The sequence below is a fragment of the Alosa alosa genome, chromosome 21, assembly GCF_017589495.1.
Source record: "Alosa alosa isolate M-15738 ecotype Scorff River chromosome 21, AALO_Geno_1.1, whole genome shotgun sequence".
Taxonomy (NCBI): Eukaryota; Metazoa; Chordata; class Actinopteri; order Clupeiformes; family Clupeidae; genus Alosa; species Alosa alosa.
Genome location: NC_063209.1, coordinates 6,403,555 through 6,415,745, shown reverse-complemented (window position 1 = coordinate 6,415,745; position 12,191 = coordinate 6,403,555). Strand labels below are relative to the sequence as shown.

The 12,191-nt window shown below is 41.2% G+C and overlaps 2 protein-coding genes across 3 annotated transcripts; one reads left to right on the top strand and one right to left on the bottom strand.

Annotated features, from left to right (window-relative positions):
- The first annotated feature begins 15 nt into the window (after window positions 1–15).
- Window positions 16–3,298, top strand: nudt22 (nudix (nucleoside diphosphate linked moiety X)-type motif 22). 2 transcript variants are annotated; one of them, XM_048231146.1, is made up of 7 exons: window positions 16–324; window positions 923–1,011; window positions 1,292–1,853; window positions 2,038–2,151; window positions 2,262–2,359; window positions 2,495–2,588; window positions 2,797–3,298. In XM_048231146.1, the coding sequence occupies exons 2-7, from the start codon at window positions 926–928 to the stop codon at window positions 2,914–2,916; spliced, it is 1,074 nt and encodes a 357-aa protein (XP_048087103.1). In that variant the 5' UTR covers window positions 16–324; window positions 923–925; the 3' UTR covers window positions 2,917–3,298. The 2 variants fall into 2 exon arrangements, with proteins under 2 accessions (XP_048087103.1, XP_048087105.1); XM_048231148.1 differs by lacking the exon at window positions 2,797–3,298 and having other exon boundaries at window positions 16–1,011; window positions 2,512–2,589.
- Window positions 2,898–11,082, bottom strand: si:ch211-107m4.1 (heterogeneous nuclear ribonucleoprotein U-like protein 1). Its single transcript, XM_048231145.1, has 14 exons — window positions 10,196–11,082; window positions 9,961–10,081; window positions 9,785–9,861; window positions 9,530–9,669; window positions 8,816–8,918; window positions 8,476–8,588; window positions 7,733–7,999; window positions 7,259–7,381; window positions 6,996–7,097; window positions 6,705–6,873; window positions 4,981–5,178; window positions 4,707–4,777; window positions 4,519–4,572; window positions 2,898–4,341 (listed from the first exon to the last, which is right to left on the bottom strand). The coding sequence occupies exons 1-14, from the start codon at window positions 10,923–10,925 to the stop codon at window positions 4,264–4,266; spliced, it is 2,346 nt and encodes a 781-aa protein (XP_048087102.1). The 5' UTR covers window positions 10,926–11,082; the 3' UTR covers window positions 2,898–4,263.
- Between the last annotated feature and the right edge of the window lie 1,109 nt (window positions 11,083–12,191).

The window sequence follows — 12,191 nt, the reverse complement described above, 5'->3', positions numbered from 1 at the left end:
TGGTGGTGTTCAGTTTCTCTTCGTCCTCTGTAGTCTAGTCTTTTGGTTCTGTTGATACTAGCCTACTTTCCATCATTCCATCACCTGACTGAAGTATTTTGATAGGCAGTTGATTCCCATTATTTCATTGTGTTGTAACGGATAGCTTAATAACGTTATCATTATTGAAATCACTAAACATGTACTTTAAAGTTGTTGGCGTAAACTTTTTCACGTCAACGTAACCGTTAGCTCTCTGTCAAGTGTCGTTGTAGCTTTAACGTTACCTAACTAGGATACATTTGTTTAATCAGATTATTACACATCCCACGCAAATCTCTGAAGGTAAGGCGCTGCTCAGAATGCATAAATTTGCTAGCAAGTTAACGAAACGTAATGATCTTGACATCATCCTGGAGCATTGGGACAGGTCAGTTGCCTACCCAAATAGTCCTAATCAGCAACTGTAACAAAGAGCAAACAGTGTTTTCTCAGCCGTTTTGTATTTGTTGATCTATTATGTAATCAGTAGTTGTTAAAAACCTGCCAGACTAGTCTAGTAGTTCTCAAATCGACTCTGACCATTGTGTGTGTGGGTTTAACTGGATTGCCAAAAGCCAAAAGCAAGCAAACCAACCCACTACGGCATCAGTGTCCTTACTGCCCGTTTGTTTATAAGTGTAGGCATGTAGGTATTTTGTTTCTTGTCAATTTGTGTACAACTCGTTTGTGGATGTTACATTCTATGACAAGAAACGTGTTTCCGCATTACCCTCCTATTTTTGGTCACGTGTTATTCCGAGTAGTCATAGCAGAGGCAATTGATAAAATGTCATTCATCGAGTTTTAGCACACAGTCACGTATGTAGGTTTGAGCGGAGCCATATCTACAAATGAACTGGATTGAGTGAAGGAAGAAAGATAATGTATTTCGTACTTAAAGGACATGGATCCGGACGTGTCTATTTTACTTCACTGTGCTTCCTGGCGGGGATTGCGAGAATGGCAGGTGCAAGTGGAACTCTCCTCAAGGTAAAGTAACAAATCTACAGAGCCAAATGTTTGTTTCTAACAGATCCGAAAACCTTTCACTACACACATCCAAAAACACAGCCACGATTCAACATTCTATTAGAATTGTTTATTTGTTTACTTTACTATGGCATTGCTCTGATCCTGGTTAATCAGTGTCAGTTAAATGTTTTTGTAGTTTATAATGCATTGGATTTCAAATGGACATAGTATCTTTACTGGCATGACTTGTCTAGTCATGAACGTAAGTGACATAACATTACAAACCACTCCTATTCAGGTTTAACAGGCATGCATCACCAGATATAGAGGAGCATATAGAGTCAATGTGGGAAGAAAGGATCAAACGAGAACCGTGGCTTTTCAATGGGGCCAAATTCAGACTGCACTCAACCAACTGGACCACGCATCACAACAGTGGACAACAGTGCTGCTGCTCAGGTGAGAAAGGGCATGATGAGGCACACAAACATGCCCAGTGTGGTGAGCAGCACGCTGTCCCACTCCCAAACACCTACAGTGGCGACAGTCCAGTTGTGAAGTCACACTCTCTGAAGGGCTCAGGATGCCTAGGAGAGCCAAGGAGAGTTCTGTTGAGTTTGCAGTTAGGCCTAACCTGTTACAAAGACTACCTGGGAACTAACTGGTCCGAAAGGGTAGGCGAGCTTCAGAGGCGAGGAGCAGTTGAGCTTGGAGATCCACAAAGCCTGTTGGCCCAGCCTCTAGGTGTGGGGGCTGTCATGGCAACCGCTGATGGACAAGTGGTCCTCCTAAAGAGGAGCCAGAAGGTTGCAGAGGCCGCTGGACTGCTAGATATACCAGGAGGACATCCCGAACCAAAGGCAAGTGTTGACGATTATCAAGGGTTGACCAAGTTTATTCCCATCATGAATGAGGAGCACAATATTGTAATTTCTGTCTATGTAATATATTGTGAGTATGGGACAGAAAGAACTTTCAACTGTTTAAGCTTTTTTTCTTGCTGTATAGCCTTAACTTACTGCATACTTTGGCCCTAACTCCCAGGCTGTCTGTAATGGCATCAGCGAAGAGAGCATCACCATAGAGTCGCTCCAGGGCAAAGAGGAAGCCGTCCTTAAGGAAATCTTCTCCTCTGTGTTAGCAGAGATACGAGATGAAGTATTTTATTACACTGTCAACCTTTTTTGTACTTACTATATATATATATATATTTTTTTTTTTTAATAAAAATAAGGGATAAAATAACTCCACCTCTCCTTTAACCCCAGGTGAATGTTCCTCTTAGTTCTCTAAGTGAGCCAATTCTGCTGGGAGTTGCCCTGAACCACACCAGTGCTGGAAGGCCTAGTGCTGAGTTCTATGTCAGGTATTAACACTGTAACAGAATACAGCTCAAACTCTATCTTCATATCATGCACATGATTTACACTCTGCATTGCACATTTCTCATATTGACCCAATTCTACATGCACCTGTGCACCTGATGATGATGTGCAAATAGGTGCTTTCTGACTGCAGATGAAGTTAAAACTGTCTACCGGCGTGGAGGTCCAGAGGCTAATGAATCTACTGATGTTGTATTCCTGGAAGAGACGGTAAGGAGTGCATAAAATACAATTCACAATGCACATACAGTTTGGTATGTTACAGCTGTCAAAGAATAGAACTAACATGTGAGTCTCAAAAAGCTGAATCTTCAACTGTCTAAATGTTTGCATGAGTATAGCTAAAAAAAACATTATTGTAGCCAATAGCTGGTCCTAAAATAGATGTTTTCATGGCCTTCCTTTTTCGTCACTCAAGGAATGGTTGGCTTTGGATGAAAGTGCCCCCCTGTGGTCAGAATTGTGTCCATCAGCTAAAGGAGCGATAATTCTCCATCAAAAAGTCATGCCAGTCAATGATCAAAATCAAAATGTTTAAAAGAATATAAAATTCTCTTTATTGTGAACAAAAGTGTAACTGCTTTTTTAAAACATCTTCACAACCAGAACACAGTAGTGCAAATGAAAAATCAATGGATTTACAACATACTGAGAATAATCTAGGTAAAGATAAACACCTTACATTTTACAAAACATACTGTTTCCGTTGGGGTGAAAAGAACTGTTCTATGTAGATATTAAATTGCACTGTTAATAATTGTACAATAGTTGATTTACTATGAATCTTACAGGTTCAGGACTGTAGATGTATGATACCTTTTGAAAAGTTCTTGTCTATTTTGATTTTATGTTTTTACCTAAATGTTGTAAAGAGATGTATTAAAGATGTATTACAGATGTATTAAAGGTCATTTTCAGCACTTCTAATCTGATAGAATAGTTATTTTTCCGATGTTACAAATCATGAAAAGAATCATAAATATTCAGTATGCATCCTAGAAAGCAAAAATGTAATCATTTAGATACAAAAAAGAGAACAAAAATCACTAAGTCAACCAAATAAAATTTCACACATTCATTCTGTTTCCTGAGGTTGTAGGCTATCTGTTTTGAAAACAGTTTCTTAACACGGCTCTACATACAGCCATGGTTCTGTTAGATTTTAGTGGTTTTCTGTATGTCATTCTTTTGGTTCTTTGTTTAATACTGCAGAAACTGCGAGGACAGGATGTTTATTGTAAGCAGACAGAATGTTGTCACCTTACAATAGCAAATGGTGTACCTAACTAATTGTTCCCCCACAAGACGTATTAATTCAATAAGGCTATATCACTGTCTGTTTCCCCCCTCCAATTTGACCCCAGACTTGAATGTATATTCTGGTATAATAATTAGCCAGGAGTTTCCCAGATCTTGGCTTCAGTTTCTTACCTTGGCTTCACCTTGCAACATTGTGCTGTGCTGTGCGTACAACAGGGTTACCAGAACTCTGTTGTTACATCCAGAATAAAGAACTATTCTTTCGCAAGCCAGCCTCAAGTTTTACCTGCTCTTAACTACACTGGAATCTACTCGGTCAACTGTGTCTCCATTTGGAATTAAGGAGACAATTTTAATAGCATTCTTCAGTTCTTCATCTGTGTATATCTTTGCCTGTGTAACTAATTATTGATTTAACTAAAGGGTTCCCTTTTCAAACCAGCAGAGGAATCTTCTATCTTTAAACAGGAGTACTGCTAACCATCTTCAACCTCAAACCACCCAACTCAGAACTATGTTATATTACATACCGTACCTAAAATACAGTAATTTCTTGACTATACATACTGTTGACTATGCATCCCTGATTCAGTTGTAACTAAAATGGTGAATTTACTCATTTTTACTAATACCATTGGCCAACACAGTTTGTGTAGTATCGGTCGCTAAAATATCCTGGCGGGCCTCCATAATATGGATTCCACTGGGGAAAAAAGAGAGGGAATGGAGATGAGTTGTAGACAAGCTGCACTTCACTCAGAGCAATTTCCATGTAAGCACTGACATTTAAAGGATAGCCTCAAAGACACCACCACACATAGTAGCTGTTATAGTGGCATCTACAAGTAGCTGGCCTCTACACTGGGTTGGCTCTTCTCACCTGTGCGGCAGGGTAGCCGTAGTAATTCCTGGATCTCTGCTGGCCATACACATCCTATTAAAACAACAACATAACAAAAGCCTATGAGTCAGATGTACACAACACACCATATAGATGCATGATGCAGCGTTGCCTAAGTGTGTGCACATGCATGTGCTTAATGTGAAATTGACTGTGTGTCTACATACCGGTCCAGGTGGTGGACCCCAGTAGGGTGGTGGGGCAAGTGGAGGTGGGTTCATCCACCCTGGGTGCCTTTCTGTATTTACAGACAGCCAAAAAGATGTGTTATACATGGGAAATCTAAACATAAGCCGTTTCACTGCTCTAAGAAAGAGATGGTATTACAAGTACAGATTGACCCAAGCAATTCACAAGCCTAGATGTTGTTATTTTCTTGTTAAGATAATGTAGATTACAGAAAACTGATCAGTTTTTTTTTTTTTTTAAGATGTCACCTACTGTAGGATGTGTTCCACAGCTTCCAATCGGGTGGAGGAGCTCTGTTGCGTTTGTGTTTCTTGCGTTTAGGTGGTGATGGCAGGGCTTGCCGTGCCTCCTCTTTGTACCTAGTCAGGACCCTCTGAGCCTCCTCTTTTGGTAGTTCCACAAATAACACCTCCTCCAGGAGATCTCCAGTCTCTGGCAGTGTGAACGTAACTGGAGACCCAAGTCGACACAAACACACACGAATAACAAAGCAGTTTCACACCATTGTTAACTGGCTGCAGTGTGACATATTTGAAGAGAATTTTGCTGTCCAAAAACAAATTCTACTTTCACACCTGAAGCCATTCTTTCCCCATTTCATTTATTATATGTTTGATGAATCCTAAAGACTTGTTTGGTGAGCTTCATTCATTAAGGAACATTATTCATAAACAAATACTGAAACGTCCAAAACAAATGATGCACTCTTACAGAAGTAGTAAGGTCACAAGCCTGTGAAAGATTTATTATACATTTTCATATCGTGACGGACTTGAACCACAGAATTGCATAGTACACAGCCTAAGTGGTTAGTTTGAATGGTGTGTTTATCTGTACTTTTCATGACCATACAGTATATCATTGAAGCTCATTTGAAGATGGTCCTTGTACTAGTTGCTTATAAAAGTGTGCTACAAAAAGTAGCACATTTTTACATACTGTCTCTAACCAATAACAATAAAGAGAAAAAGCTCCACTCTTCACTCTTGTTCTAAGCCTCTGTTAAAGGCAATAGATAGCCAAGATAACCTGTACCTCCTTCATACTGAGGTTCAACCAGAGTTTCAACCATCTTTGCTGCCATCTTAAGGGGAAAGTCCGTAGGATTCGATTGCCAAGTGTGCTCTGGAAATTCACAATTTCGTCGCCGTTAAAAAAAAAGAAAAAAACATAGTCCAGTCCATACAACTTCATTTCAATGTCAAAAGAAATACTGGACTATGTTTTTTAAAAAAACATAGTCCAGTATTTCTTTTGACATTGAAATGAAGTTGTATGGACTGGACTATGTTTTTTTTTTTTTTTTAAACGGCAACGAAATTGTGAATTTCCAGAGCACACTTGGCAATCGACTCCGGACTTTCCCCTTAAGATGGCAGCAAAGATGGCAACATTTCCGGAAAGGTACTGGCTTGATGAAATTCATTCTGGACTCTCTATCCGACCACATAAAGACCTCGGGATACTTCGGTTTGGCTTTAGGGACCCTCTACTCACTACCACGTAAGTGCAATGTTGTTTGGAACTGTAGAAGAGGTATAAAAATAGCGTTTTGTAGCGGCGAAATAATATGCCCTTCTCACTTCCACGCTAACGAGCTTTGACTAAAAACGGTAACATCGAACTTTCTCAAAACACACCCGAATGACATGATTTGGATGTCAACTCAACGTATGTACTCCCAATCATCGGTAAATCGATCTAAAGTGCATTTTACTCCGGATAATTCCTTTAATGCCACATTGCTCTATGAGACGAGTATGCCATAACTAACCCTCACAACTAAACTCAGCTTCTAAATGCACGTCTGTGTGGTTTGATTGGGACAACCCAGTGTGCTAACAACCATGGCGGTGCAAACAAGTTTCATTGGTTCACTTAACTTCATAGATTCTAGATTTTGCAGGCATAGGACCTGCAGATTTTGCAGATATGATTGGATAATGAAAAGTATATGTAAACTTATGCATTCTTACCTTTGAGCTTGAGAAGAGCTTCCTCAGGCACTTGCTTGCACTGTTCCCTCTGCTGCTGTGCAAGGCGTCTCTTCCACTCCTGATCAGATGGAAACACCACTACTGCCCGCCGCCGGAAACCACTGAAGAGCAGCATCTTGTGTCGCCGAGCAGATAGGTACACATTGGCCTGGAGCATTAGGAAGAGAGAAAGGACAAAGTGACATTTTAAAGTTTGAGAAGTGTGTTGGCTTGTGAAAACACGTATGAAAACATGCACATAAATATACACACACACAATCCTGAAGTTACCTGATCCAGGATATAGTTGCGTCTCTTGCCAGCTGCCACCCTGATGAGCTGTGTAAGGCACTGAGTGGCCTGCTGAAGCACCACCTCCCTCTGGGCAGCTCCCTAAAACACATCACACATTACTATAGCTACACACAGACAAGCTGCACCATCACATACACACACGATTAAGAAACTGCCTTTATATGTACAGCAAACCACTTCATTCATCAGGGCACAGCTGAATGTCAAAGGGACCGTGGAGTGGTCATCCTGAAACCCACCCTCATGCAGGCCAAGACTGAGTCTGTGCTCAGCAGGCTGTAGCGCTTGTCTGGGTGCTGAGCCATGATAGCCTGGGCCAAGCGGGTCTTCCCTGAGCCTGGCATGCCCACCATCACCACAACCTGAGGAGCGGGACAGCCAAAGACAGAGGAACATTTTACACAGACTAACCAGAGCTTAAAGCAGAGAATATTTCCGTGCCTGAAGTTATCAGACATTTTCCAAGGTCATTAGTATTCGAAATTTTAAGCAGCCAGGCCTACGCCCGAATTTAGGCACAGTGCCTGATACCTTTAAGCCCTATACTAACCCTTTCTGCAGTATTTAGCTACAATAGAAGGCTTGGTGCTGATAGTGATGCATTCAAGATTAACTTACTTACTGAATCAAGGCTGTGACTCAAATACAAGAGTTTGTACTGGGACTCCTAAAACCTTCACGGTTGTAAATTAATGAATCATGTGAAGACTCACCTCGCACTCCTCCCTTGATGCCGGAGGCTGTGGAGCCCGAGTTCTCTCGTGATGTTGGAGGGCAGGGAGGGGGGTAAACCCAACCGGTCCACAGTACCAGGGGGCACCCACGGGGTCGAGGTTCAGGGACACAGAGCAGTTTTTGCACAGAACATGAGGGTAGAGGGTGTGGCCCTTCAGTTGGGAGGGCTCCAGTCGAAAAGCAACACCCAAGGAGAGGCCGTTTTTATAGAAGGAGAGCTCGGATTCCTCTGTGTCACTGATCCACTGTGATGAAAAAGCAAGCATTAATACAGGCAATAGTCTCTGTAACCCAAATCAGAGATTTGTTTCGAAACACCTTGTAAAAGTTAAATGTCTGAGAGGGTCTGTTAAGTTACTCACTAAGGATGCAACGATACATTCAACTCATGATTTACAATTTTTATATCGATTCACAATTTTTTGAATGAAAGATATTCCTTTATTTATATAAACTGAGAGGAACACAAGGTCTGAACTCTTCACCTTGTCCCAGTTAATGCATATTCTGTCTTATCTGGCACCTTGATGAGGTTGTTTAAATTACAAGTATCTTCTGACCAATCTGACGTTGAACAAGTAAAATCTAAATCAGATTATGCCCTGTTCTGTTTAAAAATTGCATCACTATTCATTTTTTCATCTCAACCAGTTGTAATCTTCACACAACTGTATTGATGTTTTGCAGATTCATAGTGCATTGTTGCATCCCTGTTACTCACTGCATAGCAGCTGATGATGTCTCCCTCTGAAAACGTCTCTCCAAAGTCTATTTCCCTTCCCTGTGTCACTTTACGGCCTCTGCTGTCAAACGCATAAGACAACTCTGTCTCACCTGAGTAGGAAAAAAATCAAACAAAACACGGTAATGTGGTCTAAATAGGCAAATGCATAACCAGTTCATGCATATGATCTTATTTTTGTCTATATTTTTGTGTGACAATCTTACATAAAACAATCATATAAGCTAATTTTCTCTCTGTCTTTCACACACACACACACACTCACACACATCTAATCTTGAACATTATTCTACTCCACTCTCCTCCTGCCATCACTCACCAAGCTGCAGACTGGGGTTGTCTGTGGACCAGCCCACCCTGAGGACATGGGGTTGAGGGTCCATCCCCTTCTCCAGACCACAGGGCACCAGCCTTTTCATATACTGTACACGGGAAAGGCACACAACCCAATACATATAAACAGCCACAATAAATTACAACCATTAAAGATCCTATAAATCAAAATCAGATATTTATTTGGAAACACCTTATATACTGTAAGTCAGGAAACTATTCCTGAAAACATGTCAAAAGTGGTGTGGAAATTAATTCCAAACTAGGAGTCTCCGAGTGTAAATTGATGGAAATCAGGCGTTGTGGGTTGTGTTCAAATTATAACACCTTATAGATGTATAGGAATGGCTTTTTACATGTAAAATCACATATTTGATTTGTTGTTGTTGTATACGGTAGCCTAATACAGGCTTGTGGAGAACAAAGGTTGTATCTTTTCTGACTATATCTGTACTAGTGCACAACATAGTGCCCCTGGATGGGGAGTGAATTTTTTTTTATAGGCACTGTATGTATTTAGTCATTTGAATTTATGTTGACAGAAACCTGGCTTGCAAAAGCCACTGTACCTTTTCCTATGGTGTGCAACAAACTCGGAAAATGCACTAAGCTAATAACTCAAACCTTGTACCTTCTAGCTACACCTGAGAGACACCACTCTTATTTTCAGTGTCCAGTCCCATGCCTCTCATAGACATACCTTGACCTCGAAGCTGACCTTCCCATATTGTACACCGTGGCTCAGTCTACATCCTGACCACAGGAGAGGAAACTTCTCCCAAAAGAAGGGCTGCCCACTCGTTCCATCCTCTCCAACTCTAAAATGCAGGTCACTGTTATCTGCGAGAAGGGAAGAGATATGCTGGTACTTGCATATAACAACAATACATTTTGGTGGCAACTAATGACTTCATATTTCCATTTTACTGCCAAATAAATAAAGTTCTCAACTCACAGGAATCTAACACAACTAGCTGGTCATCAACTTTATTATCTTCATTGACCTCAGTGTAAGACTCCGGGTTCTTGGCTCTGAAAAAATGCAATCAAGGAATGGTGTAGTTGCTCCGTACATTGATCATTTGAAACATTTTGATTATCCTGTATGAGAGCTCAAATCATGATTCTCACCTGTTATACTGGACCTCCTCTTTGAACTCATAGTAGCCCCTGTTCCTTATGCCTTCCAGTAGCCTTTTGTTGTTCTGACTTTCTCCCTGATTCTTCAGTGGTGTTGTGGGTCCACATAAAGCTTGCAGAGGAAGAGGGAAGTTAATTCTATACACCAATAGAGTATAACCTGCTCACTGTTTACACAAATGATTAAAGGACAGAGAAGGGAAAAACAAGGCCTGTAACAACTTACTTGTGTCCACACTTTTCAACTGCTGTAAATGTTCATCTTCTGCCCGACTGGTGTTAGTGTGCATAATATATGAGGGGTTTGATATCTTCGGTTTATCCTCTTCTCCAGCAACAAGACAGAGGTCTGCAGGTCCTGTGGCGTCATGTACCCATGTTTCTGCTGTGTGGGAAACCTCTTCGGAAGTCGTTAGATGACAGGGTGACCCATCTGGTGAGATCGAGCGGCTTGACTTTTCGATTTCGAGCTGCTGAAATGTTATTTGTTGTGTGACAAAACTCACTGTACGATCAGAGCTCACATGGCAATCTACATTAACTGGAACGTTACCTGTTTCAGCAGGACTTTCTTCAACACAAATCGACGTTAAATCTGTTAAATAGGTTCGAGTTTCTAGGTTTGTTAAATCTCTTCCCTTTGCAGAACAGACAGTAGTCGTGACAACTGTTTCCCGTGGTTGTAGATCTTTTTGCAATGTCTCAGATGTGTGTCCATACTGTTCCTCTACGTCCACATGAATTTCTTCAGTAACGGACGAGCCATGATCTCCACCACTGGGAAGTTGTTGTTCTGTAATAGATTGGTGCTCGATCGCAGACCAAAGACGTGCCACAAGTTCGGACTTCAAACCTTTAGAATCGAGACCCCGTTCCTTCAGTTTGACACGCAGTTCTACTACTTTGAGCTTCTTTAAATCTGTTAGCTTCATAACGACAGGCACTGTATCTGACATATTTCACTTAGCACCGGTCGCATCCCAAGCTTTGGTCGATTATGTTGGAAGCTAGCGAGCAAAGATTCTAGAACAGAGCAAGATAGATTACTGGCAGGAGAATACGTTGGATATGTTGAAGTACGTTCTATGACTCTATGGGCGCCATTTTGGTAAGCTCAGGTGTCGTCACAGACGCTGGCTACCGTGGGAATCCTATGGCGCTGATCCTAACATGTTAACAATATTTATTCTGTAAAGCTGTATGTTGAAATTACGTGAAACCCAATAGACCACACCATGTCTAGACCAGTTAAATATATTGTATAAAGACAATGTAGAATTATTTCCGAGGGTAAATTAGGCTAGGGCACTGACATCTGTCCATCATCCACCAAAGTTCAATAGGCCAGTGTTGGGGGTAACGTGTTACTGTAATTTCGTTACTTTATTGGGAAACGAAGTAGTCTAAAGGTAACACATTACAATTTACATTTCAGTAATTCGTTATAGTTACTGAATAATTGTAACGTCCATTCCTGCATTAGGCCTACTCACAATATCTGTCTAGCCAATTGACATTGTTTCCATGATTGTTTTTAAAATATTTAAAATATGGATTAGTGTAGGCTACATTATTTCAGAGAGATGTGCGTAGTGTAGAGCACCCATTCTCTCCCTGCACCTCTCTCCCTCAAGCGGGTTCAGCCCGCATCTCCCCTACGGAAATCAAAACGGTGGCTTGTGCAAGAACTTCATGCAGACTACAACTGGCGCGGTGTAGCCTACACAACTTTGTTCAAAATTGATGCATTCAAGTTGACTTTGCAAAAGTTAGAATGCCTATTTATCACAACGTTGTCAGTCGCGTTGTCAATCGCAAACGTATTCAAACGACTACGGAATTAACTGTAGCTTAATTTGTGGAGGTCGAAGAGAAAGCACCTGTTTGACATAGGCTACGCGTAGCCACGGGCTGGCCTCCTTGTCAGTCTTGCCCGTCCGATTAGAGGGCTTTCCTTCGTATACGCTCATCAAAGACGCGCAAGTCAGCACTGTGCTGAGAGCTCATGTCATAAACGTTGCATGCCTATGGAAAGGTTTTGTGGTAGGATTGTCCAATGGTCAAGCTGTGCGGCTTCAATTTGTGTTTTAATTTATGCGACGCACCGATGCTGGGTTCATCAGTTTTGCGCAAGTTTAAAACGTTTAGCCGACTGCGCAATTTCTCATTTTCGTTCTAGGCTATAAGTTCCACTTTTCATGTCATGAATATAACATGCCTAT